Source organism: Nyctereutes procyonoides, unplaced genomic scaffold (assembly GCF_905146905.1).
Source record: "Nyctereutes procyonoides isolate TBG_1078 unplaced genomic scaffold, NYPRO_anot_genome, whole genome shotgun sequence".
NCBI classification, from domain to species: domain Eukaryota; kingdom Metazoa; phylum Chordata; class Mammalia; order Carnivora; family Canidae; genus Nyctereutes; species Nyctereutes procyonoides.
In genome coordinates this window covers 50,094,002-50,117,731 of record NW_026575049.1, presented here as the reverse complement: position 1 = coordinate 50,117,731, position 23,730 = coordinate 50,094,002, and the positions used below count along the sequence as shown (strand labels likewise).

General features: G+C 53.5%; 1 protein-coding gene across 1 annotated transcript in view; it reads right to left on the bottom strand.

Annotated features, from left to right (window-relative positions):
* TTC7A (tetratricopeptide repeat domain 7A) overlaps window positions 1–23,730 on the bottom strand; it is a 110,704-nt gene that overhangs the window by 48,072 nt on the left and 38,902 nt on the right. The window contains exons 6-11 of the mRNA XM_055327989.1: window positions 20,239–20,317; window positions 19,309–19,466; window positions 18,639–18,702; window positions 9,363–9,500; window positions 7,687–7,770; window positions 3,537–3,641 (exon numbers count right to left, since the gene is read on the bottom strand). Coding sequence (XP_055183964.1) covers window positions 3,537–3,641; window positions 7,687–7,770; window positions 9,363–9,500; window positions 18,639–18,702; window positions 19,309–19,466; window positions 20,239–20,317 — 628 coding nt within the window. The remainder of the gene's footprint in view (window positions 1–3,536; window positions 3,642–7,686; window positions 7,771–9,362; window positions 9,501–18,638; window positions 18,703–19,308; window positions 19,467–20,238; window positions 20,318–23,730) is intronic.

The window sequence follows — 23,730 nt, the reverse complement described above, 5'->3', positions numbered from 1 at the left end:
AGCCTCCACAGTTCCTACCACTTCATTCCGCCCCCACGGGGAGCAGGCCTAGAGACAGCACCACAGACCTTTCCAAAGAGGATCATGGCCTGCTTCCCCTCTTCTGTGTGACACACAGCACACAGGCACCTCCCCATCTCCCATCTTCCTAGGGAACTTTCAACTTTTTAAATTAAATAAATTTTAAATAATTATGTTTGGAGAGATACTAAGAAATATTTACAACTCTTTCCTTCCTCCCCCAAATAGCTGGCTGGGGACCTTGGCAAGACATTGGCTGTGTCAAGGCAGGAAGCTGCCACATGCTGCTGTCACCAGGATGCCTTCCCCTACCTAGGGGAGCTTCGGGCTAAGCCTTGGGCCTGGTGCTCTCCCATCTGACTCCATGCCTGCCCCCAGTTCAATCACCTTGCAGCAAACCCCATGTCAGCCAGCTTGTGACCATGCAGGTCCCTCGGCCTGGTGCCCTCCATCCCCCACCACGCCTGAGGGCCACTTTGCTCTCAGAACCCAGCCTAGGGCGTCCCATGCTGGCTCTGGGCATGAGGACAGGACTTGGGGACAGCAGGTGCTCCACCTCTGGGCACACGGCCACCCAGGCTGGTTTCACCCAGCACAGCTCGTTTTTCAGATGTCCCAGTTTCAGCCTCCCTTCCTGCAACTTAGGCCAAGTTGTCCACCCCCAGATTTCAGTCCCCTGCTCATGGAGCTTGGCAGGGCAATGTCTGGGCCTGCTGGAGCTGCCGTGAGCCTGAAGAGCTACAATGGCAAGAGACAGAGGTGGCATCCCGTGCCTTTCAGGAGCTGTGCTCTGTCCCAAGCACCAGCACACTTCACTCATTGAAGTCAGGCCCATTCTTCCTGCTTATGGCCCTGCAGATAGAGTGCTGGGCCATCTCTCTCCTGGCATCCTTGGAGAACAGGCTGCCCTTAGCTACCCATGGTCTGCTCTCTGCCCAATGCCAACTCAGGAACTTGAGAACTGCTAAACCAGAGGCAGACTTCCTGCACCCATCCCGCCCAGCCAGCTGGGGTGGGAGTCATTCTATTAAGATATGAGTGGACATCTAACCACATGCAGGGTTCTTTGTTGGGGACGGAGGCTCAGGATGCAGACATGGCAAGTAAAGAAGCTCCCCAACTACTTGGGAAGAAAAGCACCATACAAGGCAGAATTTGGTTGTCGAATGATTATGCTCATCGGCAAGTAGCACCGGACTTTAACTCTGGGCTGCAGTTTCATCAAGGGAGAGAGTTTCCGTCCTCAAGAAACACTGGTGATTATAATGTAATGTGCTAGATGTCCAAGGCACGTATAAACAGGGCTTTAGGGAGGTCTGGAGGTTCCAGGTTAGGGATGGCTGCCAAGACCCACCCCCTGTCCCTCCAGCGGGACCTGGATCCAGCCTGGACTCAGTGTTAAACCCTGGCTTAAACCAGCCCCCAAAGCCATGCATGCTTCCTAGCTGAGGTTAAACAGCTTGCCCTCCTCCCCAATTCTGATGACAAGTCTGCATGTTTAAGTTTCCTTTTGGACTTTTCTATTTACGTTGTCATTGATGACTTTGCTCCTAACTCATCTGATTTCAATTTGGACTGATTTGATCCTAATTTTATTACCATGTAATCTGAATGCACGTAATGACTGTAATTATGCCGCCAAGGGAAACAGCTCCTCCACGGCGGGAAGGCCTAAATTTAGGCTTCCTGGCAAGGGTGGCTGCTGGCTGGGTGGACATCCATAGCCACCTCAGGGTTGGCGGCCTTTGAGAGGACAGGGGCCCTCCCCTGCCCCAGCTTGGTGAGGCGGGCACCTGGGGCGCTGGCCAAGTGGAGGACTTGAGGCTCCTCTGAGGATTGCCAGGAGCATGCAGGAGTATGAGCGAGGGGTCGGTGAGCCCACCCTCTCTGCATTCCCTGGCTCACACCACAGCCCTCTGTTGCTGTGTGCAGCCTGGGTGTCTGCTGGCACCCGCATACCGCCCACATCCCCACAGCTCCCCACTTGTAAGATGCAGAGTACCAACAGTTACCCTGGAAAGATCTGTGGAGCAAGGAGTTTCCCCATTAATCATGGGGTACGGAAAGCAAGCAGTGATGGAAGAAGTGACCACTGGCCTGAACCCTCCACAGTCCAAAGGCCTCCTCCTCTGTGAATCTCCTGCCCCGTCCAGCCTTATACATACTTTATGTCATTTACGCCACATCTGACGAACAGACTGTTACTATTTCCACTTTACAAATGAGGAAACAGACGCATGGCACGGGTATGTACCAAGACCACCCAGGGGTGGCAGGGAAACTCTAATCCACCTCATGGTGTAGCCGTTTCCTAATGCTTGGAGCCTATAAGAGATCATTCTACTGGATTTCCTCCTCACTAAAACCATACTCTAAGAGCAAGGGCACCGGCGCCATGCTTCTGTCTCCCTGCACCATTCACAGCGAATGGGGCCACACCGGGCCTTGCAGGCACTCCAGCTAGAAGAATCTGAGAAGCAGGAGACAGAGGGGAAGGTGATCTTTCCCCCCCTGCCCCTCATGCTAGGGAGTCAGTCCTCTCTGCAGCAGAGAGAAGACAAGGCTCACTGGGGCGGCGAGGTAGGGACCCAGGGGAGGGTCAGGCCAGTTTCCAGTCCCTGGGAGACTTGGCAGGAACGGTTAGAACACGGAGTCTCCCTTCCCAGGGCTGGATGCCTAAAGAGGGGGAGTGGCAGTGGGTCAGGCAGGCTGCTAATTCTGAAGCCTGGCCCCTGCCGGCTGGGACAAGCTGGGCCCTCAACCATGGTGAGAGTGGGCTTTGGGGTTGGGAAAACAGGCAGGGGTGGACCGTGTATGAGAGCAGCTCCCTTTAGGGAGACAATGGACCTGGAAGGCAGATAGAGGAACTGGGCTATTTTGCCCAAAGAGAGGAGAAGTGGGTGGAGTAGACAACCAAAGTACAGGAGAGGATGCATTTGTTCTAGGACGGCCCCTCACATCAGGAGGCTTGCGTGGGCTCAAGGAAGCCAGGCCCTGAGGGGAGAGGGTGTATCTGACCATTCAGCCGCAGAGCCCTCGGCAGGCAGCTGAGCAGAGGGCACGGACCCACAGGCTAGAGCCGAAAGGAACAAAGGAGCCAATGGAGGAGGCCACCTTCTAGTCCTGCCCACGCAGAACTGTACGCTGTAGTCATGTGAAGCCTCCATCCAAATGATGGCTGGCCCAGGTGCTCCAAGTCCTGCCCACTACTGCACTGCTGGGCAGGTGGGAGCCCCCCTTTACTTTTGACTCTACATTTTGGTTCTCTAGAGACCACAACTCAAGGCTGAACCATAAACCTGATACTAGCCTGAGTTGGGGGAGCTGCTGTTGCGGACAGAGGCTGGTTTTCTCAGATTTTCCTTCCAGGCCTGTCTGCCTCCCAGCTCCCCATGTCCCCCTCCACCCTCACTCCTTATACACACAGCAAGATGTGCATGCCCTGATCTCATGCCCATTGCCACCCTTCCGAGGTAGCTTCTGGGATCTGGGCCTTGCCCCTGTAGCTCACTCACCCAGTGCAGGGACCCGATGCAGACCTTGGCAGCCATCAGGGGCACAGTGGGGTCCGATGGTCGAAGCTTCATGCACTCCCGCAGCAGTGACACAGCATAGGCCGACTGCAAAAGAAAGGGCAAGTGATACCATCACTGGCAGCCCTGGGTCTTGACAGACTGGGTGCCTCGTGCCTACAGCGGGGGGTATTCCCAAATAGCCAGTCCCTGCTCTTCATCCCTCCCCTCCAAGAGCCAGGAAGAAGGCCCAGCAGGGGAAGAAGCCCAGGTCATGTTGGCAGACAAATCTCTCCCCGGCCTCAGAGTCTCATCTGGAAAATGTAGACTATGACCCTTGCCCGGATGAGGCGCCAACAGCTAAGGTAACAATAGGTGGAAACTCTTCAAAGGAATTCAGATGTGACCCACAGAAATTTTAGAGGCAAAAGGGGGCTCTCTCAAACATCTGAGTTTAACAGCCTTGGTTTATAGGTGACAAGATGAGGCCGAAGCTCCACAGGACTTGGAAGAAGGGCCGTCGTGGAGAGTTCAGGGGAGGCATAAAGGCTGGCAGAGAAGGAGAGAAGCTAAGCGGGCAGAGGCAGAGAGAACCTCCAGGCAGGAGTCTGAGGCCCCTCAAGGCTCCAGGACTGGGCCACAGAGATGGGGACAGAACGGACCTACTGAGGATGGCCAGGAGAGACCATCCACAGGCAGGCAGCAATAGCATTCACAGTAATGAGAAAAAGAACACCAGGTAACACGTATTGTGGTCTTACTAGGCACTACCCGTTGCTATGAATCAGAGCTCAGCAAAACACAGTCCACCAGCCAAATGTGGCCCTCCACCTTCTGCGAATAAAGTTTTATTGGAACCCAGGCACGCCCATTCACGTGTGTACTGCCCATGGCTGTTTTTATGACAGAGTGGAGGAGTTCCCACAGAGGCTGCTCGGCCTGCAAAGTCAAAAACGTCCACTATCTGACCCTGTACAGAAAGTCTGCCGTGTCCTAAGTGCTTTATAAATTTAACTTTCACAACTCTCCTATGAGGGAGATGTGCTATGTCCCTACTTACAGATGAGGAAACTGAAACAGAGAAGTAGCTTGTTCAAAGCCACAGTGCCCATACATGGCTGAGTTGGGGTTTGAACAGCCTGGCTTAAGCCCGTAACCACTGCCCTATGCTCCCTCTGTGGTGACTGCCTTGGCAGAAGAAACAGCCTCAGTCTCCCTGCTACACACACACACACACACACACACACACACACACACACACATGCAACATACTCAGGGCTTCTGACCAATTCCAACACTTTTCCAAGAAAACTCAACAGTGACACCCCTCTGCCCCTCAAATGTGTACACTCCACACTTGTGTGATCCCCGGTAGGCAGGGGCAGGTGTGTAACCAGAGTCTCCATATACTAAGCTCTACTCTGAGCCAAGCTTCCTCACCATTAAGGAGCTTTCATCCATCCCGGCAACTGAGGAAACGGCTCTGAAGGCTTACCTGTCCATAGCTCAGTGTGAGGCACGGACAGAGAGAGAGCTGGACCCCCAGCCTTTCTCTAGCTACTCTTCCTCTCCCACCAGCTAACAAAAAGCTTTTCTCAGCCCAGACATGACAGATGGAGGCCCTGCGCTCAGTAGGCCAGTTCCACGTGTCTCAGCCAAGGGCTAGCTCTGTGCCCAGTACTGCGCTGGGGTTGTGGGGTCACTGCGAGAAGAGGGAAGAGGCCATGGCTCTTGCCTATCAGGTGCCTGTAGAAAGGCCAGAGGGGAGAAGACAAAAGCTACCTTTCCCCACCACTCACTCAGGAAATGGAGGTGTGAGACCCAGCACCGGCGGGTGTCAGCAGATGACCTATTCCGACAGGCTGTGGGGAGGGGGCCAGGCCATCGGCTCTCCTGTGAAGGTCACTCCCAGCTTCCCGGGCCACAGCCCCCTGCCCACACGCCACAGCAACCCTCGGGCTCCCCTCCCCTTCCCTGGCTGCTGACCTCTGCAGGCTTGAAGGGTTCTCTAACACTGAAATAAAGGTCTACAACCCCGACCGTCCGTGTTCACCACACACAGACCACAAAGTGTTGCTATTTCAGAAGCCATGGGAGGACTCCGCAGTCAGGGAAGGCAGCTTTTTTTTTTTGTCATGCTGGTTACCTAGCAACGCAACCAATGTGACTGCTGAAGAGACCAAGAGAAGGAGCGACCTAAATCATGTCATGGACCTCATCTTTTCTTCCCGCAGGCTGCGGTGTCAGATGTGTTTATATCTGCCCGGCCACACCTTTAGCAGAAGTGCAGGTACAGAACCTTACGCTGGGGCAAAGGCCAGCTCTAGCCACTCTGCCGGAGGGCTGCCTGGGCCAACCAGGCACACTGAGCTGGTGTGTAGGGTTCCTGCAGGGGTGGAGAGTACGCTTCCAGAACAATCTCTTGCTGTACCAAATGCAGGCATGGGTATCACCTACTGTCTCCAGCCTGTAGAGCCTCAAGTGTGAGGTACTCACCGATCGCCCCAACTCCCTGCCTGTAAGCCCATTCTCGTGCCCACCTTGCTGGTCTGTAAAGAAGCCAGACTGGGACATCAAACCCCCTGGATCCTGGGTTGTGCTGGACTGCGTGTGGACCTCTCTGAGCCTGGCTCTTCTCAGTAGGGAGGCTGATGACCCCATACCTCCTAGGCTAACACCTTCCCCTGAGAATGGTGGGGGGCCGGGGAGAGTGGTTTCCTGGAGCACCACCAGAGATTAAACCTAAAGCTAACTCCTGAGTGTACTGCATTCTTCTGAGGAGGGGTCCTCAGCTTTCCTTGGCATCTCAAAGGGTCCATGACCCCCAGAAGGGTGAGGACCACTGCCCTGGCCCTGGGCCTCTCCTCCTGCTCTGTGCTCACTATTCCAAGACTAGAGGTTCTTTGTTTCCCAGAAGCAGGAAGAAGCTGTCACATGCCACTGTGAGTTGTCTGCCCAGGCTCCGTGGAAGCTCCAGCCCCACCTCCTCCCCTCCCTCAGGACTCATCTATCTGTGGCCTGAATGCTCCCTGAGCCTTGACAAGACCATGCTGAGCACAGAGTGGGGGTGGACCATGTCTGTGCATTCAGGATGCTCTGGGAGGTGGTTAACGTGATGGGAGTGGGGAAGACACATGCCTGGTGGGGGCTGAGGGGGGTGGGAAGCTCCCTACTTGATTCTCACTACACATACTTCCCTGGCTCCTTCCCACCTATGAGGCTGCAGCACCTGCTCCTCTTCCTCTTCCTTGTCTAACCTTTGTGGAGGAGATGCTGGCAAGCCGCGGAGGGCCCTCCTCTGAGCGGAGCTGAAGGCTAGAAATGGCAGGTGGCACAGATGGGCGGAGGAGGGGGCAGGAATCCCCTCAGCCCCACAAAAGGGCTCTGGGTGTTTACAGCTCTTGGAACAATCTGCAAGCTCCTGCCACCTTATTTCCTGCATTTGTAGCATCCTTGGCTCTAACACCCTTAGCACCCAGCCCCGGAAAGGTTTTCCTTTCATGTTACTGCTGAAAATAGAGGCTTATGTAAGTGGAATTCTCATCAGAGGGGAAACCAGGGGGTGCTGGAACAGGGCTTGGTGGGTAGAGAGCGAAGGTGGCCCTAGTGACCCGGAATAAGGACAGTCCCCTCACACTGGGCAGAGTTCCCCTTGCCCCTGTCCTGCCACATCCATGGGCACAATTCTCCCTCCAAACTCCCTTGTGGGTGCCACTTCTCTGCTCCACTCTTCAACCCCTCCCTCCTAAACAGGTCCTTTCAGAGGAAGGTCCTTTCCTGACACCACACTTGATGTGCAGGAAGATGAACATGTCCCTCGCTCAGAACCCTTGTCCCATGCCTGTTTTGTGCAGTTGTACTCATTGAGTCACACATGGAAATTCTGATGCCCCATGTGTGCACATGTACCAGAAGAGCATCCACAAACTCACAGTTGCACACCTGTAGGTCACAGGTGGACACCAGAGTCACACAGGGATCTGTGTATGACACTCTGGCACCCCTCGCTCTCCTAGAGATTAAAACCCGATGCTAGGGGACATTTCTGGATCATCGCCATGCCCTCTGCCTGCCCCTGGAAGAAGCCAGAGGAGAGCAGAGGCCCCAAAGGTGGTGTGCAACCTCCCCCACCCAACACACACCCTGGTCTTACCTTCCCACAAGCCACCATAGAGAGGGCCACTTGGTACCAAAGGTGAAATTCTTCAAACGCAAACTTCATGGCTCGCTCTAGGCACTGAGGAGAGGGTTCTGGTCAGCACTTCTCCCCAAGAGATCCTCCAACCCCCAGCCGATCCTATACCCCCCAGGGTAATCACTACCCAAATCACTTCCTGTAGGAGGCTGCAGAAGGTCCATACTTGGTTCCTGTCAGGAAACCCGGGCATATCCTGGCCCTGGCACTGGACAGGTCATGCTGTGTGATGTTGCCCATGTCTCTGACCCTCTCTGGCCCTTGGTTCCTACCTCTGTAACATGTGAATGTCTCACAGGGCGATGGTGAAAAGTGAATGAGATTGGGTAGGAGCTTTTAAAATGTAAACATCCCATAAAAATGATAACTGTCATTTATTATTATTGTGCATGGTACCACTCTCAGCTTTTTACATGTACTCACTTACTGTCCCCAACAACCCTGGGAGGTGGGTTCTCCATTACCCCATTTCACAGATCTGGAGGCTGAGGTTTGAATGACTTGCCAGAGTCACAGGGCCAGTAAGTGGCAGAGCAGGCCAACTACAAAGTTGCCCAAATGGAAAGACTTTTCTCGGTTCTGCTATTCTCTATGACCAGAGACAACTGACTGCCCCGCTGGCCTGTCCGATCCTGGGCAACCCAAAATCAGGAGTGGCCTGGTGGGGTCCAGCAGACGATACAAGTGCTTCCATTCAATGGAGGCAGCAGCCCGCATGTGAGGCCAGGGTTCACCCTGTGGCCATGGTCAGGCAGGGTGGGGGACAGAGGTGCATTCTGAAACCAGACAGCATGGACTTTAAGAGCTCAATAGCCTGGGTTCACGTCCTGGCTCAAATGCACTCCCTCCACCATCTAGGGCAAGAAGCAACCCCTCTGGTTGCTTCATCGGTAAACTCAAGAGAACATCACTTAAAGATGTTATCTAAAAGCACCTTGCCAGGTGCAAGCAGGGGCTCAGCGGATGTCACCACCTCTCTTCTCAGGAGCCGTCCTAAACACATGGAGAGAATCTACTGCCAAGAGGCCCACTCTTGCACAAGGAGACGAGACACGAGCCCTAGAGCTACCTTTGATCCCAGCCCAGATCTGAAAGCTTAAAAATGTGTGCATGCCATTCGCATCATGGGGGATAGAGAGGGGGCAGCGTGGTGTCCTGGTTCCCCTGCCTCCACCCCAGATGGGTGCCACCCCGGGAGTGTTGCCCACGAGGGTTTGCTCAATAGAATGGAGATGCTCTGTCTAGCTGGAGTGGGAAGGGGTTGCAGGTTCCCAACACACACCAAGCTCAGAGCCCTGCCAGGAGATGGAGTCACAAAATACCAGTGTCATCTACAGCATGAACTGGGGGATGGATTAATTTCCCCTTTGTACTTCTCTTTACGATCCCATGCGTTCTTTCAAAAGAAAATATACAAAAACACTAGTAGAACAACCCAAACCCAAACCACCCCTCCTACCAGTGAAGGGAAGCTCTCCCAGCACTGGAAATGGAACAGCTCCAAGCCTGGTCTCCCCAAGGACTGAGCTGTACCCTGCGGAGGCAGGGAAAGATGGTGGAGGAGGTCAAAGGGTGGCTCCACCCGACTGCCTTGGTGAGCCGCCTGGCTTCAGGGGCGGAGGTGGGAGCCATACCTCGGAGAGCATGATGTACTGGCCCCTCCTGCCCAGCGTGATGCTCAGGAGGTCATAGATGGCCGCAGCATTCCGCAGGCTCACCGCCCGGTCCTCCTCCTGCTCTGGCGCCCGGCTCAGCACCACATCCCGGGTAGCCTGAAGAGGGATGTGGTTTAGGAAAGAATAAGGACATAAAATAAGCAGCTGCCTGCCTCCAAGGCCCAGTGACTGTGACCCTTGTGCTGCTACACCAGGCCATGCTCCCAAAAAGTGCCAGAACCTTTCCCCACCCCCACAATGACTCCCATGTAAGACAGAAAACCTGCACCCTCAGCCTAGGTTGGGGTGAGGCAGTAGTTTGGAGGGCTCCTGGTGTTCAATGGTTCAGACTACGAATCTCAAACCCACAGAAAAGTTGCAAGGATAATGGCACCGCCCACGTCCGCTTTCTCTCTCTCTAGTATACAATAATGACAGAGTCATTGGGGGTAAGATGACCCTTGACTCCTGAGGACCAGAGGACATTCTCTTTACAGCCACACAAGGAATGCCAGTATCTCAGGAAATGTAAAATTGCTACCTGTTCAGTCACAGCTCACCACCTGCCCACTGATGGCCTTACTAGAAGTTGTCTCATCCCAGAACCCAACCCAGGACCATGCCCACATTCAGGGGCCACGTCTGTTCAGTCTCCAATCAGTTCAGAAGGACCCCTCAGCCCCCATCTCTCGGACACTAGCATTTTTGAGGATACAGGCGAGCTGTTTCATGGAAGAGCTGCTTGCGTGCTTGTAGCTTCAAGTTATATCTGAAATTGTCTAGATCAGGTGGGTGGCTCTGCTGCCTCACTCACAGGACGGGAGCTTGGGCTGTGGCCCCTTGGTGCCACAAGTCCCTCTGATAAGGATGCCCCCCTCCGCACCCCCCACTCCTTCCCATCACTCCTGTGTTCAACCCAGACCTGATCCTTGACTCCTTCTGACCATAGAGCTCCTCTCTCTGAGCTCCCTAAGAAACCTCTCCCATAACATGGGGGGCCTGTGTTCCTGTTCTCCAGCACTTATGAATTCAGTAGTTCAGAGTTGCCAGGTGGCTGCTGGGCAAGGGGATTGGGGGATCCTGGGGGGAGCGGGCGGCAGTGGACAATGGGGAAATGTGCTTTAGGAGTAGGCAATTCTGTACAATCTGAAGCAAGAGGCTCTGTATCACCAAGCCTGAAACCTCCCCAATGGGGATTCAGGACCCTCTTGTTCTGTGGCCTATGGTCCCAGGCCCCGCAAACCCATACTCTGGTGACAACACTCAGGCCTGGGAGTAATTCAACAAGAATCATGGAGTCTCCGAGCTGAACAGCAGCAGGGCAGGGACCAGGTTAAGGATGCTCTGGGACCCCGGCATCTCCTACACACACATCTCCTGAGGGCTCTATCTGAGCTGAAGCAAAGCTTGGTTCCAGCCAGATGCTCCTGCTGGGTACTCCCAGTATCCCTCTCCCTCTGAAGTTGGGGCTGAACCCCCTTTTGTGTGTTGGGACTCACCCTCTTCTACTTCCCCACATAGGACCTCAGAACCGAGGATGCTGGGATAAAAGGGAGCTACTGGCCCTTAAAACCAATTTCCCATTGTCAGATCCAGACAATCCTTTGTATTCACAGATGGTCCTCAAAACCTCCCTCTGGGCAAAATTACGAACCCCTTCTCCAGGTTAAGGGCTGAGGCTCCCATGGGTGAGTGGCTATAGAGGGAGAAGGAGCCCAGTGGCCTTATCACTGCAGGCTCTGAATGTGCCCTATTGTGTAGGCCTGAAGTGCGTTCTCAGAGGGTTCTGGAAGCCAAAATGCCTCTAAGACGGAAGGAAGTGACTCACCCAAGGGGGCACTTTAGGAAGACAGGCCAGTAGCCAGGGGTCCTGATGGGTGCCCCTCTGGCCACAATAGGTGAGGACTGTGACCACTCCCATGTACATGACCAGCCCCCAGAGAAGGTGCAGGGATGCCAAGGGATCCCCAGAAAGGATGAGCACTGCTGCCAGCCCAATAAACAAGAGCTGGTCAGGAATGCCTAAGGGTTAAGGGGAGAGGAGTAGAGAGGGAAAGTGCCAGAGAAATCCCCCTCCCTCCCGGTGAAATCCACCCACACAGGCACCATCAGGAAGACAAGAAATTCTCAGAGGCTTGGCAGGAGCTCTTTGACGAAGCAGAGGAGGAGCACAAACCTGGCCATGGACCACCCCTCATCTCCTCTTCTGGCAACTCCCCAGCTCTGGCCCCCGAGAGTGCTCCCCCCACCCTCCAGAGGTGGCCTTGCTAGGCAGCAATGACAAGGGTGGAGGCAATGAGAGGATGTGAGGTACAGTCCTGCCCTCAGAGAGGGGGCCATGGAACCCTCATAGCAGGAGTACTCATGCCCAGTGGAATCTGCCCTAGAAACCCAGTGGGAGGGAGAGGGGCCCTGATGGAAGGGGGCAATGCAGGCAGCCTGCAGCCGGGCGGCTTTGCTGTGGGGCCTGGGGCGAAGCCTGGCTGGGCAAGTGGGCTGTATGTGCAGACCAGTCTCATTCTGGGCATGGTCTGTCCATCCTCAGCTCTGGTCGACCTGTCCTTGAAGAGTAACCCCTGTGGACCCTGACTCCCACCCCCGTCCACGCAGTCCCAGCACAAAGTCAAACTTCCTTTTCTGTGGCTGCCATACAAGGTCACCATGAAGCCCTGTCCACCTGGCAAGTTTCTCCCCCAATCAGCTCCCAGTCCCCCCCTGCCCCCACAGAACTCCCTGCAGCTCCCCCTAAGCATCATGGACTGTCTATGCCCTCCATCAACCTGGATGTCTCCTGGCACCTCAGACCTCAGTGCAGGTACCTGGCCACCTGACTCATCCTGCCAGGCAAGGCCGCCCCCTCTTGTCCTCTCCTGGCATGGGGCACACACCCCAGCACCAGTATGCCCAACAGTTCATTGGTTCTTAGGCCAGGGACATGCCTCGCTGTCTCCACCACCTTCTGTGGTCCATGTCTGTAATCATGAGTGATGTCAAGAAAGACTTCTGGGCCTTTCTTCTCTTGACCTTTAAGACAGAGTGCATGCCTGGGGGGCAAAAGGGGCGGATTTCCAGCACTGGGCTAAGGTTAAGTCAGAGGACCGGGTGGTTCTCAGCCTGGGGCTGGGTCTCCCCAGTAGGCAGACAGCAGGGAAGAGGTCTCAGGGCGCCTGTGTCAAGCGGGAAGCATGGTTCCACAAAGGAAAACCAAAAACAGAAGTTTGCCCTGGTTGCTATGGCTTTAGGGTGGGGCTGCGGTAAAATGCTGTGGTGCTGCTCGCTGGGTGGGGGAGACATGGCAAAAGGAAGGAAGCTGTGGGGGCTGGTAGCAGGGCAGGAACTCTGGGGGCTTCGGAGGTCCTGTTCCCTCCTCGCCTGAGCTCACCGCCCTCAGGCCAGCGATGCTCCGATTCACCCCCAGCAGCCTGCTCTGAACTAGTCCCAGCCACTCTTTCCTCCACTATTCAAGTGGCCTTGCTAGGAAATCCTTCAGATCACAGACACAGATGTGCATGCGCCTACGGCCTATAAAGCAACGTGCAGACAACGAACAGTCTTCTCACCACCATCATCCTTACTCGTCTGGGGCCATGAAGACGATTCTCCCCTTGTTCCTCCCTGCACAAACTCCAAGACCCCACCTCTAGGAGTGCCTTTCCTTTCCTTGCCTGGTCCCCACATTTTGTCCCAGGCAGGGCTCCTGAGCTGTATCTGTTCCTAACCTGTCTCCCCCAGGCAGCCTCCTCCAAATGGAGAACATTCACCCCAGGCCCACCGCAGGTCAAGAGGAAACGCCAAAGCATGCTCCTCCCTACTCCCTATCCTCCAACAGCTCATCATTGCCAGCGTGACCCACATCTTTCGAGAAGGATCCACGAAGCAAATCTAGGGTCTTATGGGAGGGCCAGCAAGGGATCTGCCATGGGCCCAGGCTGGCCAGCCCACGTGAAAGCCAAGGCAGGTAACCCTTCTTCCAACACTGAGTCCCAGAAGGTGAAACCTCCAAAGGCCAGTCCAGGACAGCTTCTGTGGCCTCATGGGCCTCCCCTGTCAGCCCTGGTCCTGACCTTGTGCTAATTGCAGAGCCTCAGACCACACTGACCTTCATTTCCATCCAGCCCTGTTTCTCCTTTCTAATCCTTGACACAAACAGGGTAAGAGAAGGAAAGGGAATTGACTTGTGGGGCACTTTGTAAGTGGCATCTCACAGTGACCTCCTGTACTATTGTCCTATTTCACACATGAGAAGACCGAGGCTCAGGAAAGCTCCCCAAAGCATACAGATAGGTGAGACCCAGATTAGAACATAGGCATTCTGACTTCACCCCCAGAGGCCTCTGAAGAAGTATCCAGTAGCCCGTCCATGCCATCAGAGGCCCCAGGATGGCCCTGCTTATGGAGGAACCGAAGCAAAACACAAGGCTGGGCCTTCCCAATCAGGGATAAAGCCCCTTGGGCAACATGTCCAGGCCCTGCTCCGCCCTGTTCTCAGACACAGCTGCTCCATCCTGGCCACGGACCCAGCCTCAGGGCCCGCTGCTGGCACCCCACAGAAGTACCCTGGAAAGGAGTCTCCCAGCAGCCTCTGTGACTGGCACCTGCCCCTCCCTGGAGGACACTGTCATGTTCCGCTCGTGCTGTCGTCCCCCACCAGCAGACATAATTACCATGGCTCTCAAGCTGCCAGTCCACGGAGCCAAGAAAAGCATGCTCTGTGACGTGTCCCATCTACCCCGAGCCCCGGACCAGGCCCACGCCGGCCCCCACTCTCCTGCCGCATCAGGCTTCTGCGGCAGAAATCACAGCTCCTCCTGCCAGCGAGGGCGAGAGGCTCTCCCACCTCTACTGAACCGCCTGTTCCGAGCTGGCAGCGTTACCAGACCCTTTACCAAGGCAGCCTGCAGCAGAGCGAACCGGGTGCCAAAATCTGTGCTCATCTGCTGAGTCCCAAATGGAATCAAGCCCGAGAAGCACTTTTTTTTTTTTTTTAAACTGAATGGTATCCTCAAACCAATTTTTCTTCCAACTAGATCTGAGCCTAAATGTTTTCTGAAATGACTGAATCAGAACCAAGTATTTATCAGGACAAAACAAACACGTGTCAAACATCTACAATGTACCAGGCACCTGTGTGTTCGCTGTCTTGCCTTTTCTGTGCAAGAAAGGCCTCATTAGGCACATTTTACATATGAGAAAGCTAAGGATCAGGGAAGGAAGAGCCTTGACCAGGCCCCACAGATGGTGAATGGCAAATTCAAGACTGGATTGACACGCGGCGTGGCACAGTGAGTTAACCTGCAGGGTCCCCAGAAGCTTACCCCTCTCCCCAATCTCACTCAAAACCAGGCCTTTGTGACCTTTTAGTTCCCAAGCACCTGATACCAGAAGCAGCTTCTCCACCAGCTGAATGAAACAGGGGCCCACGGATTCAGTCTGCTTTCGTGTATATTTTTATGCCTAGATGAGTATTTTAGAAAGGATCAAGACTTCCATACTTCCTGATTCTCCAACTGTTTGAGAAAAATCAGACTAGTTTTAATATGATTCTTTTAAAAACTAGAATATACACTTGGGGTTCAGGAGACTGGGGTGCTTCCTTCTGATAGGAAGACCAGGATTTCCTCCAGGTCCCTGGTTACATTCTCCCATAGCTGGGAGTACATACAGGACGGAGGCTATGACTAAACTCCCCATCACTGTGTCTGCAGGGCCAAGTATGGCTTGGCATGTTGTAGCTGCTCAAACAAGACTGGATGGATGGATGGACAGATAGATAGAAGGACAGATGAGCAAACCAGTGGGTAGATGGATAGATTTTAAATATCCTTTTGGCCCCAAAGACTCAAAATTAGGTCCAAAACACAAATCTTCTTCAACCAGTTATTACTCGAATACCTTGCATTTCTGTGATGACATCTGTAAGGTTTCTATTTACCTCCTGAAAGACAAGGGGTGGGGTTCCCTATTCATTCTGATCACGCTCGGTTAGCCTGTAACAAAAACCATATCCAAGGTAACAGCGCCACACTCAAGACTGCATGCAGGCTACTCCTCTGAGTTCCAAACCACAAAATAGGGGCTGATGTGCTCAAGAAACCTGCAAACACCCCTTCCCAGAGCAGCTGCTCTGATGATCCTGGAGGTGGAAAGCTTTGATGATTATGTCTCCTGGGTCGCCTGTGCTGGCGTGGCTTTTACCACAGCATAATGAATTCTGCAGGTATTAGTAAAACCGGAGTAACAGCCAAGGCAGCCAGCTACAGTTCTAGAGGCTTCTCCCTGTTATCTGCAGCCAAACCCAGGCAGCATCACAGGGAGATGAGGAAAACCCTGCAGGTACCTGGAGGCCAGGCTGAGCCTCAGGGTTCAGCTAAGGGATCAGAGCCTGGGAGGATGGCACAGTGGTGCCCATACCTGCCTGAGAATGTGACCTGCAGGGAAGGAAAGTATGAAACAGGAGCAAGAGAGAAGTCAGAGCCCAGACCCAGATCCCAAGAGGAAAGCCCTCTGTAGAGGACATGCTAAAGCTCCCCACCAAATTTCTGATTTCTGAACGTGTGACAAGGCTGGGTGTGAGCAAAAGGAAACAAATCAGCAGGCCTTGGAGGAGAGCCTCCTCCCCGCCCAGTGTACAACTTCCTCTGCTGTGCATGCTAGAGGGAATTCCCAGGACCCCGCCTGGCAAGCTGGCCTGCACCCCGGATCTCTTGGGCAGGCCAGCAAGTCACACAGCATCTTGCAAAAGGGCAGGAGCTGCAAAGACGGAAAGCAAGTATTTAGGAAAATTCACCTTGGCTCCAAATGTGGGCCACCTTGTAGTAAAAGGCCATCTTCGAATTTGAGATATAGGGCAGCTTAGGGTTTTGGGGTGGGGTGGGGGGATAACCTCATGGAAAGGGATCTGAACTCCGTCTGGTCCTGGCACACAGATAAGGCAGGGGCCAGAGAATATGGCTGGGGGAGACAGACTCCAGCCTAAGCCCCTGCTGTCTCACACCCACAGGCATGTCCCTGTTGACAAAGTCCTCCCTGAGCCTTGTTTCACTTGATCCTCAAAATTACCCCCTTGGCCTTTTTACAGATGAGGAAACTGAGAATCAGAGTGGCTCATAAGTGGCAGATCAGGACTACAGGCCAGAGCTTGGGCTCCATGGGGCCCAAGCTCTGTGCTTTGGAAGCTATCTAGGCAGGCGGACATGATTTGTATCACGGCTGCGAGGATCATTACTGAGTGACCTTCACCAAGACACACACACCTGCCCTGAACCTTACTTTTGTCATCTGTAAGTTGGAGACATATTCGTTCTAGACTGAAGTACGAAATTGTTATTTTTCATACGGTTCAACATAATGCCTCCCTCTAGGAGATAATCAGTTTGGAATCTGGCAGAGAAAGGGCCTAAGGAACATTCCTGCTTTCACCTTTTTACCTCCCACCTGTAATCCTCAGCACAGGGAGGGGAGTTTCCTGAGACAGGAGACTTTAGTGCAGTCTCATCTGAGGGTGTGGGTGGGGAGATAGCTCAGGTGTGTGTGTGGGGGGAGGGGCAGACAGGGTACCAGTCTATGTCTGCAGTTCCATCATTAGAAACCAGGCTCAGGGGCACCTGGGTGGCTCAGTCGGTTAAGCGTCTACCTTTGGCTCAGGTCGTGATTTCAGGGTCCTGGGACCAAGCTCTGTGTTGGGCTCCCCACTCAGCAGGGAATCTGTTTCTACATCTCCCTCTACCCCTCTCCAACATTTGTGCTTCCTCTTGCCCTCAAATATATAAATAAAATCTTTAAAAAGATAAAAAAGAAATCAAGGTGCAGTCTGTGGTCAGAGTGAGAGCCCATTTTCTTTGAAAAGTGCACTGTTCACCCATGAAAATCAAATCTGTCATTTGGATTTCTATCCCTACCTTGGGCCAACCAGCTAGATGCCCCTCCTTGGAGCAACCACTGACCCGCTCACCAGCATGACCCTGTCAACCTTTCAGGACCATGGCCTAGCCAAGGAAGGATAACCTTATCCTACCCCAGCCCACTGTCCCTCCTCCTGCCTACCTGCTGATGGACCCACTGAGGCAGAGGAAACCCACTGACCAAAGCTCTCTGAACAAGTCTGGCACTCATGGTCCCAGGTATTCAGGGGAACATTAGTTTTCTAGTCTGTTCAGGGACCCAGCTCATGGGGTCTTGGTTTCTTAAACTCCTATTTCCACCCACTGCTCTCAGATGTGCCAATTTAGCAAAGTTAGTTCTCAACCTGGGGGGTGGGGTCCCCAGCTCACAAGCTCAGAGAGGCCCCTCAGTCAGAGGGCTCAGACCCAGCCTTGGACTCCTCCTGAGCACGCATGTGGACGGCATCACCACCCCTGACTTCTGCCCAGTGGAACCTGGACCTCCCTCAGCCCAGTCCAGGCCATCCTTCCCACCATTCCCCAGACCACACCTCTCTCCTTCCCTGGAGCTCCATGCGTGCATGCGTGTGCACATGTATAGACATGTGTGCGTGTTTGGCTCATCTCCCTGCCTGGGGCAGGGGAAACGGCTCTTGTGAAAACAGCCAAAGAGCACTTCATGTGTGCTTTATCCAGCACACTTTATCCCTCCTCTGCTTTATTTTTCCATAGCACTCAGACACCAGTACCCTGGATATTGTAGTAGTTAATTAATTTACTGTCCACCTCTCTCACTAGAATGTAGGCTCCAGGAGGGCAGAGACTTTTCTCCATCTGTTTGCTGCTGTGTTTCTGGCTTCTAGAACAGGGCCAGGCACAAAGATGCTAATAATAAATAGTTGCCTGAACAAGTAAATTCCTGGTACAGGCACACTTACCCCTGTGCACTACCATCATTTTACAGGTGAAGAAACTGAGGCTCAGAGGTACTAGATTTGCCCGTGGCCCTCAGCTAACAGTGGCAGAGCTGGGAGCTGAATCCAGGCCTTGTGCCTTGAGAGTACATGCTCCTTCGACTCCCTCACACCAGTCCCAGCACCAGCACAGGGCTGCTCAGTGCATACTGATGACTCACTGATAGTCATCTCTTATGATCCGAGAAGAGGTACTGGGGACTCATAACTTGGTCCCTACTCAAGCGCCAAATACAGCCTTGTGCACCAGACCCAAACCTGATAAGTGAGCCTTAGCCCCATGTGGGGGGTAGATCCAAGAATCTCACTTCAGGGATGTCTGTGGGAGGCTGAGCTGGATCAGGACCTGAGCCCCGCAGTCTTACCCCACAGGGGCAGAGAAGGAAAGCCTTGGAGCTTACCATGGACTCACTGATGAGGAGCAGCAGGAGGGCTTCCTCAATATTATCCTTCGGGCAGTAGAGGCTGAAAGACACAAACGGCAACCCCGGCTTCAGTAGAAGCCTGTCAAAGCAGCACGGCTGGCCTGTCATGGAGGCCCCTCTGCCCCAGAGTCAACAGCTGCCCTGGTAAGGTGACCCTCTCCTGCATAATTCATAGACACCAGATGCCACCTGAAGCTCGTTCTCAAGCCCCAGATGCCACCTGCAGCTCGTTCTCAAGCCCCAGAGTTATGGAACTGAAAGGCTGGGGTGGGCAGTGGGCCCAGAAATGCTACAGATGCTCTGGGAGAAGAGATGTAGCTTCCAGCACCTGGTGCTGCATTAGGCAGCCAGGGCAAGGAGCAGCGGAGGGCCACTCAGATCCCACCTTCAATAATTAATCAAATGAGAGAGAGGTAGGAAGGCAGGTAACCTCCAAATAATTCAACCTTCGGATGCCTTAAAGAATTCTCCTCCCAATCCCCATCCCCAGACCATCTTCCCTGGTCTATTTGGCTCTTGCAGATACTGAAGAGCCTGCCTGGCAGTGAGCTGGGTGGCTGCTGGAGGAAAGTGCCGGCAGAGAGAGAGGGGACATCGGAGCCCCAGGTGGGGAGCATGAGACCGGCATGGTCTGGGCAGGGCTTACTTGTCTCCTTCATAGAGGTGAGGTTTCCGCAGGGCCTGTGTGATGAAGGAGTTCTCTTCCTTGCTCATGAACTCGGGCAGCGGGTGGGACAGGGGGCTCCAGTAGCACTCCTCACTCAAGGAATGTAGCAGGACCCCTGCCAGATGCTTGGCCGCCATCTGGCAGAAAGGGAGGTACTCAGACCCAGAATGGCCTCCACCCACTCCCCAGCCAAATCCGCCAGCCCTGCTGTATGCTGCCCCCCACCCCTAAGAGGCCCACCACTCCACTCCCAAGGAGACTTTTCTTTTCTCTCTGTTTCCACCCCTTCTGTTGGCCTTTGATGGCTTCTACTTAATCTTCTGTCCTCTCTCCTCTCCTAGACAGGAGGTATGTGTCCTCCTCCTCCAGCCCCATGGGGCCCAGCACAGCTCTGAGGACTCAGCAGGCCCTGGCAGAGCGTGAAGCCGCTAGCACGGGCAGCGCTCTTGATCAGATACCTTTCTGATATTTGACCAAAAATTGTAGAGTGAGAAGCCGCCATGGCTCTGATTTCGGGTAAATTAAAGCCTAAGAAGGTAGGCCTGACTTGGGGTCAGGGAAAGGAGTCTAGGTTATTTATTAAGATCATAAACAATCCCTAAGAGTTAGCACACCATCCCACTAGGAAGGAATGACACTGGGTTTTAACCCTGATCTAACGCTAGAGGCTACGTGTCGTGCTGTGATAAGGATGCTGAGGGTGCTTCCCAGGCTCAGTGGGAGGGAACGCTGGGATGGAGTAACAATGTCTGCCACGAGCACAGACAGGGCGAGTAGAAGCACGCATGTGACATACTGTCATCCCTGATTCAGAGGCTGCCTGCTAGCGTCTGTTGTCTCCCACTGAAAGTGACCCCTGAATAAGCCCAGCCACAGCCAGCACCCAGCCCCAAGGCCCCGCCACGTTACCACTTTGAAGTTCTGAGTTGCTTTGGTCTCCACAGTGCGTAGGACCTCCCGGAGCTCTCTCATCCCTTTCACGATGTTCCTGGGGGAAACAGTAGAAGCAGGGCCATTACCAGCCTAGTTCCCACAGGATTATCATCAAGCCTGCACATTCGAGCAGGAGCCCGCCCATTTGAGTGTTGCTTGAAAACACCCAAATGGAATGAAAGGTCAGAGTTGTAGTACCAGGATCCTAGAAGTCCAGGACATTGTCAATCAAAGAACAGGTGTCCCCCACACCCCCCAGCAACCCTGGCTTCCAGGTCACCACCAGAAGGGGACCAAGATTGAGTACCTCAAACATGATGTCAAGTTACCCCAAAGCCCTGGCTAGTGTCAGACTTCCCCAAATTCTCCATCTTCACCCACCACATCTAGTCAACACTGGGGTCCATCCTCACGTCTCAGTCCCCATCTCCAGGTCCCAGTTCAGCCCAGCTCACTTGGGGTCTGGATAACCACAAGAGCCAGTTTCACCTCGCCCAAGCCCTGCCAGCCCTCTGGACCCTGAAATCATTTGCAAGCTTTTTAAAGCATGACCGAGGGCAAAAAAAATACATTTAAAATTGTAACCCAGGGGCACCTGGGTGGCTCAGTGTTTGAGCCTCTGCCTTTGGCTCAGGTTGTGATCCTGGGGTCCTGGGATTAAGTCCTGCATCAGGCTCCCCACAGGGAGCCTGCTTCTCCCCCTGCCTATGTCTCTGCCTCTCTGTCTCTCATGAATAAATAAAATATTTTTAAAAAATTAAAAAAGAAATAAAATTGCAACCCAGCATGCATGAGACTTTCTTTATATAAAATGGAAGCAAGTTTCTTGATGCACTACTTAGCTCTCTTGTGTGCAGGCCACCCTGATATTTCCAATTTTACGTCTTGCTCTATTCCTCTTTGTTATAATGTTGGCTGCAGCCCACTAAACAGATCTTGCGACCCACTAATGGGTTGTGGCCTGCAGTTTGAAACACTGCCCCCTGGCCCCTGGAGGGGTCTGTATGCCTGACGTACAAACGTCATCTTGTACCCCCTGCCCCCTCCCAAGGCTGGCCCTTTTGTCAGCATCCTCAGGGCTCACTGAATCTTATCTGGGTCTTCACCATGGCATTGGGGGCTGGTGGGTCTGCCTTTCACTTCTTACTATCTCCTGCCACTCATCTCCTCTTTGGACAACTGACCAGATGATCTATGTCAAGTCTCAGCACAGACGCCTCCCACTGCCTTAAACAGCCCTTCCACATTCATTCTCAGAACGCCCTTCCAACATCACTTCCTCCCTGCAGCCTTTCCAGACCCCCACCCACACTTGCCCGTCCTGCCTGCATCCCTCTTGCACCCCATCAATTCCTCTTCTGAAGTGTGACCTCCCATGCTCATTTTCCATTATGGGCTGACCCCTCAGGCACTGTGTGCTCTGAGGGCAGGGCTCCTGTCTCACTCCTGAAGCTCAGCACCAGCACAGCTCCTGGCACACATCAGGTGCTCAGCCAATGTTTGAGCCCTGCCCTTCTCATTTGCTCTGGGGGTGCCCTGGATCACAGCTCACAAGGGAGAAAGCAGAGGCCACCAGGTTGGCAAATTGAGAAATGAAAGGCCACAGAGAGGTGAAAAGCCAACGGTGGCAGCCCAGGAAGGTCATGGGAGCCCGTCTTCCATCTTCCATGCACAGAACAGATTCCTGGGGCCTCTGGGGCCTGGAGCGATAAAAGGCCAAACAGGCAGATCAAGTAAATCCCTGCCTTCTGGGAACCTCTGGTTTCATAGAAGACAGCAAAGATGTACAAACTACCAACATTATAAACACAGACCCTTGTTTGTAGGGCTGAGAGGGAAGATAGAGACCACTGGGATAAAGAGTTAGAGTCATAGTGACCTTTCTAGTCTGTCCAGAGCTTCAGAAGAACCAGGAGGGGCTAATAGGACTGGAAACACATGTGCCCTTAGAAATGATTCAAGTTTGGGGGCTACTTGCTGCCACACAGCCCGCGGAGGGGCTTGCCTCCCTGCGCGGTGCTGTCCCCAACTCTACAAATTAGGACTTCAGCTTGAACAGTGTCTCCCAGTCTTCTGCCATCTGCAGACCACATTCACAATTCTTGCTCCCAGCGACACACCATCCTTTTTTTTTCTTTTTAAATATATGTGATACTTTTCTTTACATCTTTTTTACTTAAGTACATGTGTCTTAATAAAAAATACTCGGAATCCTAGATTTGGTGTGCTATTTTTTTTTGGGGGGTTGTCTGTTTGTTGCCAATAGATATTAAATATAGAAACACTTCCAAGAAGTTAGTCTGTGTATCACTTAAAACCACCTCATATATCACTAGAGGTCCAGTCTGAGAAACAGATTAGACCACAGGTTCTCGAAGTGTGGTCTCTGGAACAGAAGCATCAGCATCCCAGGAACTTATTAACAATGCAAAGTCAGACCCCACTCCAGACCCGCTGAATCAGAAACTCTGGGGTGAGCCCAGCAATCTGGGTTGTATCAAGTTTTCAGGGGGTTCTGATGGACATTCAATGCTGAAAACTACTGGTCTGGATAATCCTCAGTGTCTTCCAGGTCTCCTATGCTAAGAAGCCAAGTTCCAGAAGGGACAACCACGTTTTTAATTTGCTACATTATCTTGCTTGGAAGTTCAGGAGTGAATGAGTAGGGGACAGAGAACAGAAGGACCAGAGGGGATCTTCCAGCTTTGTGTCCCAGCCCTGCCCTCACAGGGGACAGAAAGACAGGATTTTCCTGGTAGGCGAACTACACCCAGGGACAGACAGGGAGTCCTCAAGAGCCCACATAGGAGGGGTCTGCAGCAGAGGCCCTTCATTCCCTGTGGAGGCCTTTGCCTGGAAAGGAATCCAGAATTGGACAGAAGGCCAGAGGTCAGGCCAGCTAAGGAGAGAGCCCAGCACCAGCCATCACCAGGAGAGAGAAAAAAGACAGACCGCATGAGCTCCCAGAAAAGACAAGAAATGGCTGGCTCTGGGGAAGTCTGCAGGAGACCAATGCCCTGGCAGCTGGGCCATAGGCCGGGGCGAGGCTGAACCCAGGCGCTGGATGCTGGGACTGCCCCAGAGCCTTATGGCCCAGAGACAGCCAGTGGCTCCTGAGACCTGTGGGTGATTTTCCACTCTGTGGGCTCCCTGCCAGCTTCCTCCCTGGCAGCCCAGCTCAGGCTGCTACCAGGAGCCCAGAGCCAAGAGGGACTACGGCCTCTTTTTCCCACTCCAGCTCAAGGACTGTCCTCTCTCTGCCCTTAATCTCCACATCATCAACACTAGAAGACGGCTCCCAGACCAGCGGCACTGGCATCGCCTAGCAGATGCAGAGAAACGCAGACTCTCAGGGATCCTGCCCCCCGCCCCCAATACACACACAATTAAGGAAATCAGAGCTGTGTTTTCACAAGATCCCATGGCCCAACAGTTTTGTAATTTTACTATTTTCAAATCTGTAAGTGA